The sequence below is a fragment of the Calidris pugnax genome, unplaced genomic scaffold (genome assembly GCF_001431845.1).
Source record: "Calidris pugnax isolate Ruff unplaced genomic scaffold, ASM143184v1 scaffold28, whole genome shotgun sequence".
NCBI classification, from domain to species: domain Eukaryota; kingdom Metazoa; phylum Chordata; class Aves; order Charadriiformes; family Scolopacidae; genus Calidris; species Calidris pugnax.
Genome location: NW_015090842.1, coordinates 4,218,757 through 4,238,019, shown reverse-complemented (window position 1 = coordinate 4,238,019; position 19,263 = coordinate 4,218,757). Strand labels below are relative to the sequence as shown.

The 19,263-nt window shown below is 39.4% G+C and overlaps 1 protein-coding gene across 1 annotated transcript in view; it reads right to left on the bottom strand.

Annotated features, from left to right (window-relative positions):
• VAT1L (vesicle amine transport 1-like) overlaps positions 1-19,263 on the bottom strand; it is a 58,507-nt gene that overhangs the window by 22,403 nt on the left and 16,841 nt on the right. Inside the window, exons 5-8 of the mRNA XM_014942139.1 lie at positions 12,073-12,215; positions 9,318-9,421; positions 8,396-8,451; positions 6,456-6,650 (exon numbers count right to left, since the gene is read on the bottom strand). Coding sequence (XP_014797625.1) covers positions 6,456-6,650; positions 8,396-8,451; positions 9,318-9,421; positions 12,073-12,215 — 498 coding nt within the window. The remainder of the gene's footprint in view (positions 1-6,455; positions 6,651-8,395; positions 8,452-9,317; positions 9,422-12,072; positions 12,216-19,263) is intronic.

The window sequence follows — 19,263 nt, the reverse complement described above, 5'->3', positions numbered from 1 at the left end:
TGGCAGTACCACGGGACAGTGGATGTGCAGAGCTAACCCTGTAAATGAATCAGGAAAGCAGCTCATCAACAGCGGCAAACGAAGCGCTGTCACAGGAACATTGGCAGTGTCGGAAGCAGCAGACTCCGTACTGCAATGGCAGAGCAGCAGTCACAGAAAAGGAAACACCCAGATGTTCCTGGGAGTTTTCACAGCACAAGTTACATCTCCCTCTTTGCAATACAATACTGCAAAGTCAATTGGTTTATGCTTATGGAAAAATCACTCTTTTCTGTACTTCAGGGTGGATTATTACTTTGGTTATAAATGAACTTCCACTTTCATCATGCTACTCTTATTTATTTTGCGTATCTCGAAGAACAAATACAAGTTCTAAATGTTACAGATGTCACCTGACCTCAAAAAAAGGTGTCGTTTCTTCAGCTGAAGAATCTGTGTTCATCAAGCAGGAAAAAAAAAAAAAAAGGAGCAAAACCTGCCCATGCGATTATTATATTAGCACAGGAAAAAGGAAAAAAAGAAAGCACCACAAGACACAAGATGGCATTTAGTATTTGTAACAAGGTCCCAGCCTGATCTGATATTATTAGATTGTCCTCTTACTATGTTAAAAGTAACTAATGGGTCAATTTTCCCCATGTCTCACTATAGTGATACATGAAAGGCTTTTTGCCCTAAAGGTAAGATCAGTGGAAGGCATGAATAGCTTTTGATGAAATTCAAGTCTCTGCTTTAGGGGGTTCACTGTTACTTTTCTACAATCACAGGTTACACATTTCCTGTCCCCCCACCTCAAACAGCGTTCAGACCATTGATACTTAAAAGCATGAACTGAGATGGTCATTTATACCAGAGGATGAGTCCAGTGGAAGAATCTGGGTTCACAGTACCCAAGTCCTCTGAAGCCCCAGAGCAGCGCTTAAAACTGACACACTGTGATGGCTTTGCCCTCCCCAAAACACACTATAAATTCTGTATGGAAAGTGGTTCAGTGATGGCTTTGCCCTCCCCAAAACACACTACAAATTCTGTATGGAAAGTGGTTCAAGGAGAGGTTCAAGGCCAGGCTGGACGGGGTTTTGAGCAACCTGCTCTGGTGGAGGTGTCCCTGCCCAGGGCACGGGGGCTGGAACTCCATGATCTTGAAGGTCCCTTCCAACTCTGACCATTCTATGATTCTATGGTTCTCATCACTGAAAGTGGTTCAAGGAGAGGTTCAAGGCCAGGCTGGACGGGGTTTTGAGCAACCTGCTCTGGTGGAGGTGTCCCTGCCCAGGGCACGGGGGCTGGAACTCCATGATCTTTAAGGTCCCTTCCAACCCAAACTATTCTATGATTCTACGGTTCTTTGTCCCGTTCCTGGGACTGAACCCAGGAAGGCTGTGATCACAGATGGGGGGTTTCTCCTGTTTTCCACTGCATGCTCATAACATGAACAACTATTACAGGGACCAGCAACTACCTGAGAAGAGCAACACAGGAAAAAACGTTTCTTTTAAAGGAAATTATGGTATCAGCAGGTATTCCATAATGACACTATAATGTGATCAGTTGCACTGCGCTCCTTTCAGGTTTAGGTTCTTGAACACAGCTTGATTTTTCTTTAGCAATTTACTATAGAGAAAAGCTCTGGCTTCGAGACAAGGGAATTTCACTTACATAAAAATTATATTTACAGCTAGACCCGCAACATGTCTCTTAATGACTCAGCCAAAAAACCCCCCGAGACTGACCATGCAGTGATCCTTACAAACTTAATTAAGGTGCAGGGCTCTTTCCAGTCAAAACCACTCCATGCACTGACCGCACGGCACAGCCGTTAGAGTCCTCCGATACCTCTATTAAACACAGGGCCTGATCCATGAGTGTATGTAGTGCCCTGATTCCACTGATTCCAGTCACAGCTGAGTGCCAAAGTACATTCCTGGATCTGGGCTACAGTTGTTGGATTGTTAAGTAAGGAGTTGTTAAAGACTTTATGACATTATCACTGCAAACCAGTGGCACAGGGTGACATTCAGTGCCTGCTATGAGGTACTGGCCTGATCTTGTAATATTACCAGATTATCCTCCTCTTTTTTTTTTTTTTTATGAGTACGTAGCAACTCTATTTCAGAGGTTTCAGTATCTTCATCATTCTTACAAGCCCTAAGGCAGTGCAGGTCTTTGATACCATTATCACTGTGTAACAGTGCACTCCTTCAAGTCATCTGAGAGACAAGAATGCAAGGAATCCTTTGGTACACAGCACAGTCAGGATGTTTTGCCATAATCTCACTGGTCCACATGGACCAAAATAGCCCAAGTCTGAAAACCTTCTGACGTACTCAGAGTCCTTTTTGAAACAGACATACAGATATTTTGACCATATTCTGCACTGTCACCTCCCTGTGACTGACAGTTCATGTGTGAGAATTGGAGAGCTTTGTTTTACATGCTCTCAGTGCTACTTTCAACTGTAAATCACCAAAGAAGGTGCATATAACGTCTATGTCAGTAACCCTTTCTACCTTGAGTATATATTTTCTTTTGCAATTATAAAAAGCTGAAAAAAACAGAATTTTAATAGAAAAAGTGCAATGTGTACATTTTTATTCAAAACACTAGATGTTCTGAGAACCTTCAGTTTTCATCCTCCTTAAGAATCTAGAATCATTTACTGTGTAAAGCCACAGATTCACAAACCCTCAGGAGAATACTAATGCATAAACACACACTACAAATTAATCGGAACAAAGAAGAGCAACTAACTGCAAACTAAGGATTAGCTAAGGAGTTACTAACAAAGAAACAGCCATGGAGCTCAACAAATATTCACTGAATAGGAATTCTGGTTTAAACTCTACTATTTGTAATTAAATGCAATCTTACCAGACAATCAGCTTTTTACTACAGAGCAGCATTTTAAGCGTGCACCATCTCCAAATTATCTCGTCTTTCAAACCCTTGAATGCCTAAACAAATAGCTGCAAAACAGCGAGACATCTCAACAGCAGCATAATTTATTGTATGACTTCACTCATCTCATGATGCATAATTCCCCAGTTAGACTTCCATTTAAAGTACCTATGGATTTTGTGACTGTCTTTCTTCGTTAAATCTTTCTTGCAGTAACATCCTAGGAAGGCTATTATGGCCTACTTGAGAACAGACTTGACTTTACTAGGATTTATGGACATAAATTTGAGATTTAAATGACCCTGCCCAAGCAAACACCAACAGATAACAGAGCAATGCAAAGAGTTTTGCTCCACAGCAGCAGTCAATAGTCAGGTCCTGATCTCCCTGTATCAGTGATTCACTGATGCACTGAAAAAAATGAAGTCACTTCTAGGTTTCCATCCAGAATAAATCCTGCCCCGCTCTCTCTGCAGTCAGTCAGTAACTTGGTTTAAGCAGCCTGTACTGAAGAAGCAGGACAATCCTCATCTACAACTAAAACCAGTGAAACCAGGAGTCCTTCCACTGACTTCCATGGCCCTTAAAAACAGAGAAATCAGAACACTGGAAGGATTATATCCCAATTAGAATGATCTCATTGACAACTCAGACAAACCTCCTTTGGTCAACAGGAGCAGTATCAAGTCCAATAGTTTCTGAACACTGCTGCCTTGGATATTATCCGACAATCAACTAGACATCACTTAACATACACTAGAACATGACAGACAAATGGGAATCTAGTAACTTTATCTAAGCCCAGTATTACTGCCACTTGAAACGTACAAAAAGCAAAAATTCACTGCAATTACACTATTCTCTAATCAAGATATTCTTTTTAATTCAAACTGTGTACTCCTGCAGAAAGTATTAAGAAATAGATGCTGTTGAAGGAACCACAGCAGGCTTTGAGAACCATGAAATCATTTTTACACGGTTCATGGAGACCTATTAAAACAGACATAAACCCTTTCTGTGGCTGTTCTCACAAGTGCTAGAACATAAAGCCCTCAATCTGGGGGTTACCATGCAGGAAATGACCCTGCAGCAACCAGCCTTAAGCAAAGGGGAACACCACTGTAGATTTAACTCATTGGCTTCCCAGACTGCAAAGATTCTTTTCGGCTCTGATACATAAATGGCTACTGCAAGTGCTTCAGGATTGGAGAAATAAGAGTTTGTACTGTATTATAGCTTTCGAAGAAAACCGGGTGTCTTCCATGCTGACTTTTGAGGATCTGCATTAATTTGTGAGTGTATTTGCACAAAGGAATCCCTGAAAACAAACGCAGATGCAGAGTGAATAAAGTAAGCATCTTGAGGATATGCCTTGATGGTACATGTAGGTATTTAAGATTTGGGAAGGTGTCCCATTTAAGTCTCCTCTGGGATTTTTCCATAAAATATTTTCATTTCAAATGTCACTTGCTGGAGTCAAACTCCTCTCTATGAGAAAGTCAGAAGACAAATGGATTCTCCTGTGAGCCTCTGGAGAGGGTGACATTCTGCCACAGAAAACTATTCAATCATTCATTTTCAAATGCCAAGCAGGGAGCCCACCTTTCTGCCCCTCTCTACTTAAACGTATTTATTCTCAAAGCTCTTGCGGGTCAGGAAACATCAATGGTAAAAATTGGTCATATTGGTTTAGTCTCTAATGGATAATACTGAGAATGGTCAAATCAAAGTGAATGTTTGTGGAGAAAATCAAGGTTACCCAATAGGAAAGGAAAAAGCAATCAAACGTCAAACCCTGAAGGGGGGGGATGTTAGAGTATGGGGTTAAAAAAAGAAACTTCCCAAACCAGAACAAAAATACATCCTGACCTTTCTTCAGTCTGGTTCCATTCAGTCATCAGCTATGACACATTTTTCTATCTATCTTACCAACTTCAGAGTCAGCCCCAAGTTATTTTTATACCCACAAAAATATATCCCCAAAATTATAATGCCCTAAATGAGTAATATTTCAGTAATACTTTGCAATCGATGAAGGACACTCACAGCACCATTATATCCCTGAAGACACTGGCCTGATATTTCCTCTGTCAATTACCAGCGAGCTCATGGAGAGGGAGCAGGAGTGATAAATGAGCTGTAGTTTTCTAGACCGCCCTTGTTAACAGATGTATTTACACATTTCACAATCTAACGGCAGGGATGGTGCGTGTTACTGCCAAATGTTAGATGAAATGTTATCAAACAAGTCTCCCAGCAAATTCCCACCATGTTGACTATTAAGATCAGCCTGCCACGTGTAATTTTTCAGGGTTGTCCTCAAGCAAGATTTTTCAAGCCACTGGTACTATTTTAATTACCCTTTTCTTACTCACCAACCCATGAACAGTACATATTTACATGAACAAAGAAATTGCAGAATGCCTCTTTAGAGCACTTAAAATTTTTAAAATACTTTCCAATATTATTTAATAGTACCAAAAAAAAAAAAAACCCCTAATGAAACCTTAAATCTGACCCCATTTCTATTTTACAGTGCTCTTCAAAGTGCTCTCCCTTTCAGTCAGTGTCGGAGCAGTTCTGTCTTGCCTGAGCCAGTTGCTCTGTAACAAAACATCTGACTTCACCTCAGAAGTTCGACATTTTAGTGTATTTGGTGAGAATTAGCAAATTGCTGAACCCACCAGTGGCTGGGATTTCCGAGAAAAAGGAAGAAATTCCTTGGGGAAGACACAGAAAGGCTTTCCTGGAGAAGTCATCATTCCTCTGTTTTCTGGAGAGGAACAAGCGGAGCCCGTACCGTGCTGGACCATTTCCATCTGGCAGTGCTACTATAATCACATTATTTCTTTATTCGTTAATGTATGTTCACACCTCTATAAATACTCACCTTCATTTGTCAGCATCTTAAGTATAAAGGCCTCAGGAAACAGTGCTTTTGCCAAGGGGCTTGTAATTGCCCAAGCTACCATCAGATTAGGTTCTTTACATGTCTTTAAGGAGAGCTGAGCAATTAGAAGGAAAAGAACCACCAAAAAACCCACACTCAAAAAAAAAAATTAGCTTATATTAAAAAAGAATTCTGGTTTTGCTGCCTGTGATACGTTTTCATTAACTTCCTGAAAACCCCCAAGCTTCCAAGGTTTGCCCGCACAAACATGAACCTGAAACTAAAACTGTATCAGATCTTTTCCTCAGAATAGATTTTAAGTTGTTTTAAATTATAATGTCTGCTAATATTATAATGTCACTTGTTACAAGTTTCATGCACTTCGGAACAAGAAATCATTTTTTAAGATTGAAAAACCACATTTATTATTCGTGTTTTCAAGAACTTCACAGAGAGCATTCGAAAGTCCAGAAATATTTGTTAGAGAAATGTGTGAGTAACTCTGGATCATGGAGCTTCTGAATAGCGGGGGCTTTGGAGACAACTTTTGCGCAAACGAAAAAGCAGAACAGACTAATCACTAGAAAATGTACTTAAATCTGATTTTATACCTAAAAGTGCATTTATTTCAGCAATTTCAAAATGAGGAAAGACATTTTGCTCCTACCTCTTCCAAAGCCCATAACGAATCAACCACAGGCTTGATCTTCTTACTGGTATATAGGTTTAGGAGTTTGTCCATCACACTCTTGATCAGGCCGCCCCGATTCTGTTTGAAAAGTAGGTTCAACAGAGAAAACCCAGCAATGACTTTGTTCTCCTCATACAGCTTGATGGGATTTACTTTCTCAACCTGCCACCACTGGAAAGCAAAAAAACAACAGCGGGGTTAGAAAAACACTTTTCAAGAAACGTAGGGAAGAGTTCACAAAAGAACTGTCTGGGCAGATGTGACACACGGCTCATCTCTCAGATCTGAAGCCACAGCCAAGGGAAGCAGTAAGGAGCTTTCTTATGGAAAAGGCAAAAAAGCATGTAGCTGAAATAAAACACAGGCTTGTGTTCCATAAGATTAGGGCATTATGAGAATGGTGAACAGATCTGGTTTTAGGAATTGAATCTAGAAGTGAGGAATTTGGACCTTCCTTCTTATTTCTGTCCTTCTTCTGTGTTACCTCAAGAAGCCATGCGAGCTCCCCAGACATTCACAAGCAACTTCTGACTATTACTCTTCTCTCAAAACCAAGGAAACCACGCACTGCTTATCAGCTTCCCTTTACCCATTACTATGTTTGTGATATTTGAGGAAGCCTCCTGATACCTAATTTTATCTCATTTAGCCCAAGAGCATCCTTGAGACTGAGATCCCACTTCCAGCAAGTTTTATTTGAATGCGTCAATTTTTAATCAAAGTTTTCATACAATTTTGATGAGTTAATTTTAGAGTATAATTACATAAACTAGTTAAATGTTTATACAAAATTTGATATACTTTTTTTTAATTTATTCCTATTTATTCAGACAATAAACACTAGTGCTATCAGAAAAACACTTCAGTTGAAACTGATTTCATTGGCCAACCTACCCTATAAATTATGTCTGCCCACATGAAACTGATTTCATTGGCCAACCTACCCTACAAATTATATATATCTGCACACGTTTATATTAACAAGAAAAAGGCTGCATAGTAAAGATTATTTTGTCTTAGTTCACGAACACATGACAATAACAAGATAGTGCCACTACAATCATTAAGAAAGTGTAGGAGGCAAACAGAACAGTTTCTTGCTGAGGTCTTTGATTTATCTTCTTTCCTATTACACAGAGGCTTTTAAAGCTAATTCCGCCTGGGAAGGGACTGTTGCAGGAAGCTGCAGATGAGCTCTTGGCACAAAGATCATACGACAGACCTTCAGTCAAGAAGATCTTCTCCCTCTGTTTTTCTTGTCTGAAGGAATCTCTTTCACACCTGGTTAAATTATTTCTCACTAGCAGCTTATTTGATATATTTGTCCCTTTTTCAACCTCTAGGATTTCTGAGCAGATCAGTGTAGTAAAGCTGAAGGAAAAAAAACCTTGAATTTTGGATTTGTTTACATCATCGATTAGGAAACAAATGCATCATCATCACCTCTTTGATATCACTTGAAATGAACACAGAGAACTGGAAAATGTATTTCTGTACGGAACTAACTTCTGCAAAGCTGGGAAGGACTGGACACAAGCTCCATCTTAAGAGAGGTATCTCCTTTAATAACTCCTCCAATTCAATTAACTGTCCTGACAGTGTTTTCAGATATGGGTGCAGTTATCATGATGTTCTGCCATAAGTAAATAACTAATGCAGTCTAACTTTAAACTTGGCTGTGTAAGAGCTAAATGTCTGAGAGCAAAGGATGTAAACATGCACTGCACACAGGCTCCTCTCCACCCGTCCCATCAGAAGAAAATGTGTCAGACCACTTCACAGTCAGAAAAACCCTCTTTTTAGCAACATCAGAAGTAACAACTTTGTAGAGACAAATGAGAATGATAAAGATGAAAGTGCTACAGAAAAGACTGAACTTAGAGGAAAGAGCAGAATCACAGCCCTGGGATACTTACTGATTTTGCAAAACTGAAGAAGCTTTTTGTCTCCCCAGTAACCATATTAGATGAACCTGTAAAACATGAGAATATTCACACATAACTTACTACACGCTGACAAACCAACCATTTATTGTATGTAAAATAATTTCCACAATTCATATTTAAGAAAAAAAAAATCTCCCCAGGTTTAAAAGGGATTAGAAGACATTCTTATACTTCAGGAATAAATAACAAAGAGTGACAATGTATTTGTTATCTCCATCCTGCTTGCTAGATGGAAGCCCAAGGAAGCAGGTTTGCTTATCCGTGATGCCACTGCACCTGCCACTGCAATACAGATATATTTTTAATTTCCAAAGTTTAGAAATCCCTTCAGCTGTCCTCCTGCAGGAGCTTGGCCTCATTTATCAACACACAACATGGCAACCTGGCACAACTGCTGGAAAGACACGTTTACTTGGCATGTGGAGCAGACCACGCACATGAATGGAAATTTGTGAACAGAAGCCTGGGCTTGAATTCCTCAAAGTCACATCAAATAAAAGTAAAAGCTTTTTTCCTGAAATCTTCCTCCAGGCTTCCCTCCCACAAGGACTATATTACAGCTTCCTTGGGCACACTGTGATTCCAAGAGAGATCCAAGCTTTCTTTCTTTCCCATGTATCACACAATAACATTTAACAATGTGAAACATAAGTTTGGTTTACACTTTTGGATGTTTTTACTTTTTTTTTTTTTTAAAGAGTTTCTTCGTATTACCTATTGTTTCTCAACAATTTAGTCCATGCTCAGCTTCACTAAAATCTTTGCTTGTAAATGCTCAAATTGAGAAAGTATAACATTGTGGCCTCCAGTTCTGGAAGGAGTGGCATTTTAAGACATTTTAAACTTTACAAAGCTTTAGTTTTTAAATACGTACCCCGCTTTTTCCACTCACCATATAAAATGTAAGTTCCAAGTGGTTTGAGAAGACTGAGGCCTTTCCCAGTATTTTCTCCACAAAGACAATCCAAAACGATATCGACGCCATCTGTTGAGATTCTAAAAAGCAAGAAAGAAATCACAGAATATTGAATCATAGAATACCAGGTTGAAGGGACCTGAAATCTCACTTTGCAGTGAGATCCAGAGGACTGGTCAGCCAGCATCACACAGCCTGATTGTTAACACAACACCAAGATTTTCCAGGTACTACAGAAAAGACTCTAAGGCTGAGACTTTGACAGTGTGAAAAGTTCCTCCTCATAAAAGGCAATTCAAACTCAGTCAGTGCTGGAATGTGAGTTCATTGTGCCAGCCAACATACACCTTTCAGACCTAGACCAGTGGGAAAACATCTTACTCCCCCTTTTTGAGGGCTTTCAGTAAAATTACATTATCAAAAAACAGGTGATAGATAAAAAGCTCTTTTTGAGTGAACGTGAATGTCAGAGAATGTTCTTTTTGGTCAATGAATGTCATAGAGAAAAAAGAAAGACACTTTTGTTATTTATATCTTTGGTTCTTTTTCTGAATTCCTAAGGAAACACCTCTTCTTATCCTAGTTCTTCTCAGATAAAATAATGTCCTTGTAAAGTTATTTAAAGAGTCTTCTGTATCAACTAGACACCAGCAAAGAGTTAAATCAAGCATGAAGAGAAGTCACCAAGAGGTAGAAACCCAGCTCTAAGGACACAATCAGGTCACATTATAGAAAACAGAAAGTATTTATTCTGTTTCAATAAATAGCTTGCATATTTATAATTTTCCAATAAATAGCTTCGTGAATGCAATGCCAATACAATGCTGAAGAAAAACAAGACACCCAAATATCCTGATGCACTACTACTTTTTTTACTGGCAAAATACCAGCTTGCAAAATCCTATCACTAGTTTGATCTAAATCTAATATCCTACCTCCTAACCAAGTAAATAGCCCAAGCAGTGACAAATTCTTGATTAATACTCTTTAACAGTTATGCAAATAAGCACTGCAGACACTACAAGAGAATTGCAACATGTCATTATAACATTCTCAGAATTACCACTGTACTTTTATTATTTTTTCAAAGCAAAGTAAAAAAGACACGGATCTAAGGAACAAATCAGAGCATTGGCATATTCTACAGGAGGCCAATTCTGACTTTTAATCAGGACTATCAATTCTGCTAATACTACACACCTCTGTGCCACAAAAGCAGCACAAAATAGCTTGTCACATCTCTATTTTAATTTCTGTTCTCTGCCTCATTAGTCTATTGTGAGGTGAAAAACTATGTGCAAATGCAGGATCATCAAAAGGGATTTTAACAGACTTGATAGAGCAGAATTCCACCCCTTCGTAACCAGGTCTCCTTTTGATTCCAGTAATTACAGCCTGTTACACAGAGTCAGGGGTGGTGCCAGGGAACTGTCCCAAAAACAACTGTCCTGGTGAAGGGCAGAAGCACCAACATCTGCACTCACAGTTATTGGAAGTTAAAGGGGCTTTATTCCTTCTTTTTAAGCACTGATTTCCATTGTGTCTGCTCCCACACCACATACCCACTTAACTCAGATCTCCTGCTGCCCCTGCCAAGAGTTAGGATTAAGGTTGGTGTTGAACTCTGATTACAATGTTTTCAAGTGTTTTCTTGCTGACCCAAGTGGGAATCGGTAGAATTCAGTCCACATCCCACCACAGCGACTGTCCAGGGGCAGCAAAACACGGAGGTGTGTGTACTTCCCCAGGAGAAAGGCTGGAGAAAGGTGCTGTAGTTCTGAGCTGTAGGAAAATGGCAGGGTCTCATCTGCTGGGCAAGTCTGATCTTTTTTTTTGGTGAAACTTCCCATACAGAAAAATTTTCCTGTGATATAAGACATCCTTTGTGATGGATCATTTCAAATGTCCTCATAAGCCCTTGGGAGCGCTCCAGAAACAGTAGCGAGGCACCTGCTTCCTCCTCCAACACCAGCTCGGGTTGCTAATGGCTCAGAGAAGTCTGCTGTGTGCCCAAGGGCCTCTTTGGGTGCTGGTAACCCTAGTACTCAGAGACCTCCTGACATTATTCATAGCTGTCTGACATGTAAAATCAAAAAGATATTCTTTACAAAGATTTTCTTATCAATTCGGAGGTTCTGCCACCTGTATCAACATCGATATCTAAAACCAGACAAACTAGAAAACAAAGTATTTGAAAGCATGTAAATAGAAACACACATGATGACTTCAAAAGGCAACAGCATGATTCTAATCTGAAGACAAACAAACAAAATCTAAGGATCTGAAATTAAAACAGACATCATGTGCTCTGATATCAGTCCCTGGCAGAGGATAAAAACCCAGGCAGATGGAAATGCACCAGAGAACTCCAAAACCTGGACAACTTACAGACCCACTGAAAAAAAAAATATCTTACTCAGTGCATTACAGTGAGCTACTCCATATGCAGACAATAGCAAAATACATCCTTTATTCTTTTCCACTTAATTTGCTCTGCTTGCACCAGATGTCCCAGTATGAATGTGGACTAACAAAGCTTGTGTTACTTATAAAGAAACAGGGAGATGTTTGCTGTCTTGTCCCTTGTAGCGGACAGATGGAATATCTGGAATAAACTACAGTTCCCAAACTCACAAATCTAATCTCTTCCAATAAATACAATCAGCCCGGTGTCTTTCAGAGCGTTTTGCCAGGTACCATACAACCCTTACTCAGGAAAAGAAAAGATTACCTTTTTACTTCTTGAACATAGTCTGCGTTTCTGTCAAACAGGTGAGTTACTGAGTCTTTGATTGCTTCATGTTTGAAAGATGAAGCTGTTCCAAAAACAGTAACATTGGGAACAGTTGAACAGAGCTGAGCAACAGCTTGACCCTGCAAACACATTATTACATTAGTTTACTGACACAGAAATTGGTTGAGAGACTTCACAGCTGCCAATTCACGCATGACACAGCAAAATCCAAGACCAAGGATGTACAAGAACTTCCCAGTTTCTTGCCAGTGCAATGCAGTTCAGCCACAAGGAAAAAAAAATGCACTTGAATCAAAAGGATATTCTGAAGACAAAGCAACTGCAGGGATAAAATGAATTTAATCTATCTAAAATTGTATTGGAAAAGAGCTCTTGTTCTTTTAACAAAGGCAGTGTAATTTAAGGGAAAAGGCAGTAATTCACAGGGACCACCAAGAAATGATTATTGGAGGAGTGCACAAGAAATATCCCTCATTTTCTGCTTTGCACCCCACATGCATTTCCCCAGAGCCTCTGCAGTGACACCCGCAGCCCCCTTTGCACTTCACACCTTAGAACAGCGCTGGCCCAAACCCTCTCTGCAGCTGATGCCAGAACAGAATTTCTGGCCGATAAAGTAAGCGTATTTGGCTCCTCTGGTACCCAGATACAGGTTATATTTTTCACATTTTTGCCATATTAATACAGAATGTCCAGTGCAGTCAGTCTTAGTGTAAGCTCATTTTTCTCTACGCTGGTGTTTACCCAAGTTTGTAGGAAGTTCTCACAGCATCTAACATGCAAATTTCACGTCATATTTTTAATTTCTGGGCTTTGAAACAGACGTATGGTTTCTTTCTAATGCCATGATGAAAATTACAATACTGAAAAAGAGAAGTTGTCTCACTCTGACAGGCAGCCCCAACTTCCTCCCATCCACACACATCTGGACACACATCCACTCACACACACAGGTACTCAAACCGGGTAACTCCTCCCAAGTCACAGTAATTGGAAGAAGAGCAAAATCTTGTCAGGCTAGAAAAGAAATTGCACAAAATATTTCTCCCAAAGCTTGCTTTTGCCCTACTTCATGCAGGTATTTGTCCAAGTTGATGCAGGTGTTCCTTAGGACGTCAAATCGGGGTAAAATTCTGAGCAGAAGTCTATTTGCTGGCTGGAGGCACGGAGACAAGGGGAGGGAAAGGACCTGCCTTCATGATGTGAGCCATATGGATTTCAAAAAATATCCTATTGGTTTGCAACCCTGGGTTTTGTTCTAGTCTTAAGGCACTAACAAACGGAAAACAGACTTTTGGTAGCCAAATTCTGCCTCTTGTTGTAACCACATTATTCCAGTCGAGCTCGCAGGGTTACACCGATACGCCCAGAGGCAAGAAATGGCACTGCCATTCTAAAAATACTGACTGGTGGAATTCAGCAGATTCTTACTTATATTTACAGTCAAAAGATTGTAATTTGTAAACAGCATGCATGACCAGTAAAGTCATCCATGGATAAAAGGATTTCTGTTCATTCAAACCAAAACCGCTGATTATTAGTATGTAAATACCAGTAATCAGTGCTTGGGTATTATTTACAGTAGAATAATTAGATAACCCTGCACACCCTGGGGGGCTTGGCATCCTCACATATAATACTGAATCTAATTGCTAGTGACAATCCTTTGAGCTGAATATTCCAAGAGGACAACTTTATTGTTTATATACGGTGGCATCCAGGAGTTTGAAATCCTTTGAGCTGAATATTCCAAGAGGACACTTTATTGTTTATATACAGTGGCATCCAGGAGTTTCTGATTGGTTTCCTACTGGATTAGTCAGGGAAGAGCTACAGAGCAAGGTGCAGTTTATGTGACCCTTTGGACAGGTACCAACAGCCACAGCGAAGAGAGCAGGAGAAGGGACACATTCTCATTCTGACTTTACAGGTGAGAAAAGGAACAGCACAGCAAATTGAACAAACTGCCCAAGAGCTGAAAGAAACTCACAGCAGGATGCAGACATGAATGCTGATCCGTAGCAGGGTAATCCAATGCCAAACATAAATGACCTTTGCTTTTTAAAATCATCCACCATTTTCCTGGGTTGGAACCCCTAATCTCTTAGAAATCATAGGAAAATCCATTTCTGAGGGACATCATCTCACAAGATGTAATGTCTTCAGGGAGCAGAAATACTCCCCAATTCATACTTCATTTCTCTATTACTCACCGTCTCATTCTGAAGCCCAGGTTTTAGCCTCCACAAATATTGTAACTTAAAATTACAAGAAAAAAAAATAATCTGGATTTTATATCTCTGCTTTTCTTAAGTAATTTTCACTACCCATCCTCTGTTCTCACTTCCTGTGCCTCCCAGAAAAACATCACCCATAGCAATTTAGGTAAGTCAGTATTTTATAGTGCATGGTAGTCGAGTGAAATTCTGACATTATTGATCTATTCTCTAATTAGTTTTCTGCATTTTCAATCTATCTTGGGAAGATAACGAGTATATCCTGAATCAAAACCACTGAATGTTTAAAAGGTCAAATATTAGAGTAGAAAACATGCTGATTTTTATCATGTAAAAGATGATGAACATCAAACAAACCGACAGTGAGAGGAATAGGACAAAGGCACAAAAAGCCCAGGATGTGCATACCCTATTCCCTCCTGACTCCAACTCGTTAGTACACCCCTCCCTTCCCCCGTAGAGATAAGCTCATCTAAAACCCCGGATCAGAATTCTTTACAGGTTTCTGGAGATCTTTGAAGCCTAAAACTGACTCATATGACCAGTACTTTTGTAATTGGATGAACAACATCACTGAAGTATTTTGAGGCAATTCTGCAAAACATTCTTCTATGCGTTTCTGAAGATCTTCATTTGACCTTGACTCTTACTTATTTTTATGTAAAGTATTCTTAGTATTCATATTTCAGAAATCTTGGAATAAAAGCTGATATTGGACCTTTTATGCTTTCCCCACTAAAATCAGAGCATTGAACTCAACCTGAGTGGAGTTCAAACATGTCACTAATTTCTGTGGAATTCGACTAAGCTCCAAAACAGCGGTGTGGCTACACAAGTCACCCTTAAGTCTCTTTTCTAATCCCCCAAGTCATCTTAGCTACCTCGGGATTAGTAGCTAGCATTTAGAGGGCTATATGTCTTAATTGCAACTATGTGAAGCAGGGGGTTATCAGAAGTAGCGTATGAGCTCTGAAACCTTGCGAGAGGGTGTCCAATTAGATAGGCATGATTTGAAAAATGAAAAAAAAATCTTCAAACATCTAATTTTTCATATACGATGCCAATTTCTACATATCAGTACAGACTGGAGTCTTGCTTCCTGAACCTGGGAAAATTAGTAAATGGCAAAAAATAATTCTCATTTGGAAAATTAATTTTACCTTTAACAGGATTTAGCAGCTGTTGAAAAAACCGATCAATTGCTTCAGTGAAGGGATAGACACGGTTACAAAATACTCCCTTAAAACAGAGTTAATCTCCTTTAAATATATATATATTTTATATACTACTTATCATGCAGAACTGCACACAGTGAGTCCTCAAAGAAATTAATAAATTGGATTAAAGCATTCAGTGGAAATAAAGTATGTCTCCTAATGCTGGATTTGCGTAGGAGTCTTGTGTCTCCAGCTTCAAAGTCTGTTTGATGGATTCCTTTTCAAGATACTCTGTCAATTTATAAAACCAGTATGTTGAACCTAATCTACATACATGATTATCACAGAATTTACTATAGTTATTTTCTATATGCTTATAGTAATTTTAGAACCAGTAAAAAGATTTGAGATGTCTTTTCATTCCTTTGCTTTAAACCCAAACTTTAAACCTGCAGGATTGCAAACTCTCATACACAGATCACATAAAAGAACAGAAAAGTAGATTTTTTTAGGAAGTAAAAGGGAAATAGACTGTTCTGTGCACGTAAACAAGTTCAAAGGAAAAAAAACCACAAAAAACCATTGACTTTTAAAAGTCAATATAGAAAGCATGAATAGACAAAAACTTACTAATCTAATTATCTTATCAATACTTATTAATGTCACTGGATGAAATACGAATAAGGGGTAAAAGTTAGTGGATTTCCAGAAGGGTCTGACCTCATGATACAAGCCAGACCTCACGCCGATGCGCAAGCTGTGCCCTGAATTACAGCAGTTACAGATACTTTCAAGAAAGCATCATTTTTGCTGTTACATAAACGGAGCCCAGCTTTACAGCAGGAGAGAACAAAGCATCTAAAAGACACCACCCTGCAAAACTACATCCATTACAACCAATAGCATCAGTAAGAAATTATCATTTCTATGATATATTTTTGCAGCCCAGAGGTGCTACAGCATTTTAAAAAGAAAAAGAAAGCCATTCAGACTTAATCTTGCACAAGAAACCTGTCTGGAACCGAACGTGAGGAGAATCCACATTTCCAAAATGCTTTGAAGCCACACAACCACATCTGAAGGTGGAACACAGAACACAAACATAGTAAGAAAACTGTGAGAGAAGACATCTACTGGTCTCCTGGCACCAAGGAAAACTGTTCTCTGGTGTTAGGAGACGTCAGATACACAACACTCCATCTCCTGAAGGTGTCATTTTTCCAATTACAGCAGAGGAAATTGGAAACCAAACACTAAGGTGAACATTGCAGAGTGGACAGACTGAAATGTGATTCTCAAACAAGCGTAAAGGCAGGATCTGCTCCACTCAGCACACCACAAATACATTTTGGAGTAGAGGGAGGGGAAGAAAGAGTCACCATGAGATAACGACATCTTTTACCCTCAAAGTCTCTTACTTTCTGCAACAGTTAGCAGGGTGTGTTTTTTCCTACCCCATTGCAAAATTGTGCAACTGAGGTACATCCAGAATTCAGGGCTGAATTCGGGCTTGGTTACACAGAGCTCTGTGTGAGCTGATTTATTCCTTTCCCTGGCTGCTGGAGATGAAATAAGAGGAAAGCACTCGGGGTGTATTCATCAAATGCAGAACAGCTCTGAACTGCTAACATGGGAATAGCAAGTGTAGTCCTGGCAGGTACTGAGTAAAGATTTCAGCAAAGTGGGAAGTATTAATGCCACTGTACACTCTGCTGGCCAGGACCATCAGAAGAGTGGAGTAAATTCTAATTATTCACATTCAGGAAGGACTGAGTCAAACGCAAGAGTGGTATTTAATGTGCTCCTACCTGCTAGGTGCAGACAGACCTAAATTCAGTCTACCCATACAATGTTTAAAAGGATCAGGGATGCTGTGAGACCTATTTTAAAAGGCTCTGGCTTTCATACCGGCTCACTGCACTGCTTGCTTTGCTGCCAACCAGCTCAGAGCCCAGGAAATGTGTCTGTATCTGCCTGGACCAGTGTCTGTAGGATGACCAAGGAAACAGGCATTTGACCTTACAAAAAAAGCAGCAGGAACAAACAACCCCGCTTTCAGCCTGAAGAATACAGGCCAAGGAGAGATTCAATTCTGAGCTTGTTCTAGCCATAAAGACACCATCCTGCTAAAAAGATCTGAAAGAAGTGTCCCAAGAGGAAAGAACAGCTAATTTTAATTAATGGACAACACCAACAAAAGAACAAAGATACATTAACCAGCCACAAATAAAGTCTGGAGACTGAGAAAGACTTCTCACTGAGAAAGACAGAGCAGAGAGAATTTGAAGGGATAAACAGATAGGATGTTTTTTTAGGAAATTTGATAATTCTCTTGGAAAAGATTCCTACACGCTGCCTGGGATAGCAGGTGACTACACTTAGTAAGGAGTGCCAGTTCTTTGACAGATAAAATATCACCACTTCAGTGATTCAGTTTGGAACACATCCTCAAATATTTGCAATTTATGCAGGGGAGACACAATAAAGAAAGCGGGTTCCTGCCAAGCAGTAACCGATCCTGCCAGGATGACCTAAATCTGCTGCCAAGTCAGATTTACCCTTCAAATTCAAACACGAGAGCTGCATCTGTAACTTGCTCTGCTTGCGCTTCCTCTGCTGCCAAGCCTGAAAGGGAAGGTCAGAGCACAGCTTTGGGATGCTCCTTCATGAAAGGCAGCTTAATTTTAGCACCTGTAAGGTCAAAATGCTAAAGAATTGGCTAATCATTCTGCCTTGCGTCTGGGGGGCTTAAGTGATGAAACTGAAGTCTTTACATAATCTTGGTAAATGACCGGTTTTTTGTTCTAAATATTCAGAATAGGAAGTACATAAAGAGCAAACAAATAGTCAAATAGGCATAATGGCTGTCTCTCAAACCTAAATCCCTGAAAGAATTAATTTTACAGGTAGATAGCCTAGAGACAGAGGCTGGATTTATTAAACCTAGAAGAGCCTAAGGTGGTTTTTTTTTTTTTGCTCTGTGTTTTTTGGGTTATTGTTTATTTGTTGTTTTTCTGAAAGAATTAATTTTACAGGTAGATAGCCCAGAGATAGAGGCTGGATTTATTAAAGCTAGAAGAGCCTAAGGGTTTCTTTTTTTCCTCTGTGTTTTTCGGGTTATTGTTTATTTGTTTTTTTTAATTAAATACAACATTCCTGTATTTATACTAATTCGACTAATCCACGATACGGTTTACAAGTTTACATTAATAATTTCAAGACTAACTTTACAATCTCATATATAATATAATCTTACATAAACTCCTGTGCTGTGACTTGCACTGAATGCACTGACTTAAAACAGTCTTCATTTTAAAGAAGGCCTTGCTTCGTGCAGCAGATCAGTCCCAGCGGGGTACACGCTACCGCTCAGTTCTCTCAGTGTATTTTCTCCAGTTGCCACTTTGCTTCACTTGGAAAAAAAGACGTGGGAGTGTATTTGTGAAGGGAGCTACTCTACCATTGTCTTACAGTCATTTCAAACACTAATTACAGTGGTTTACAGTTAAGATAGGCCAATAGATGTCCTACAGTAAGCCATGTGTTCCCGCAAACTCAGATTTCTGAGCATTAATTTCTATGAATGTATAATAGAAAGTTTTTGAAGTTCAGTGCTAGCTGACTTTCTACTGATTTTAGCGATCTGTTCAGGAGGACACTCAAACATTTCTGCAGCTTTAAGCATTTAAACTCTATTCTTATTACACAATTATATCTTTTGTTAATTATTGAACTGCCCTGCTACTCAATATAACAGTTTAAGCAGAAGTGTT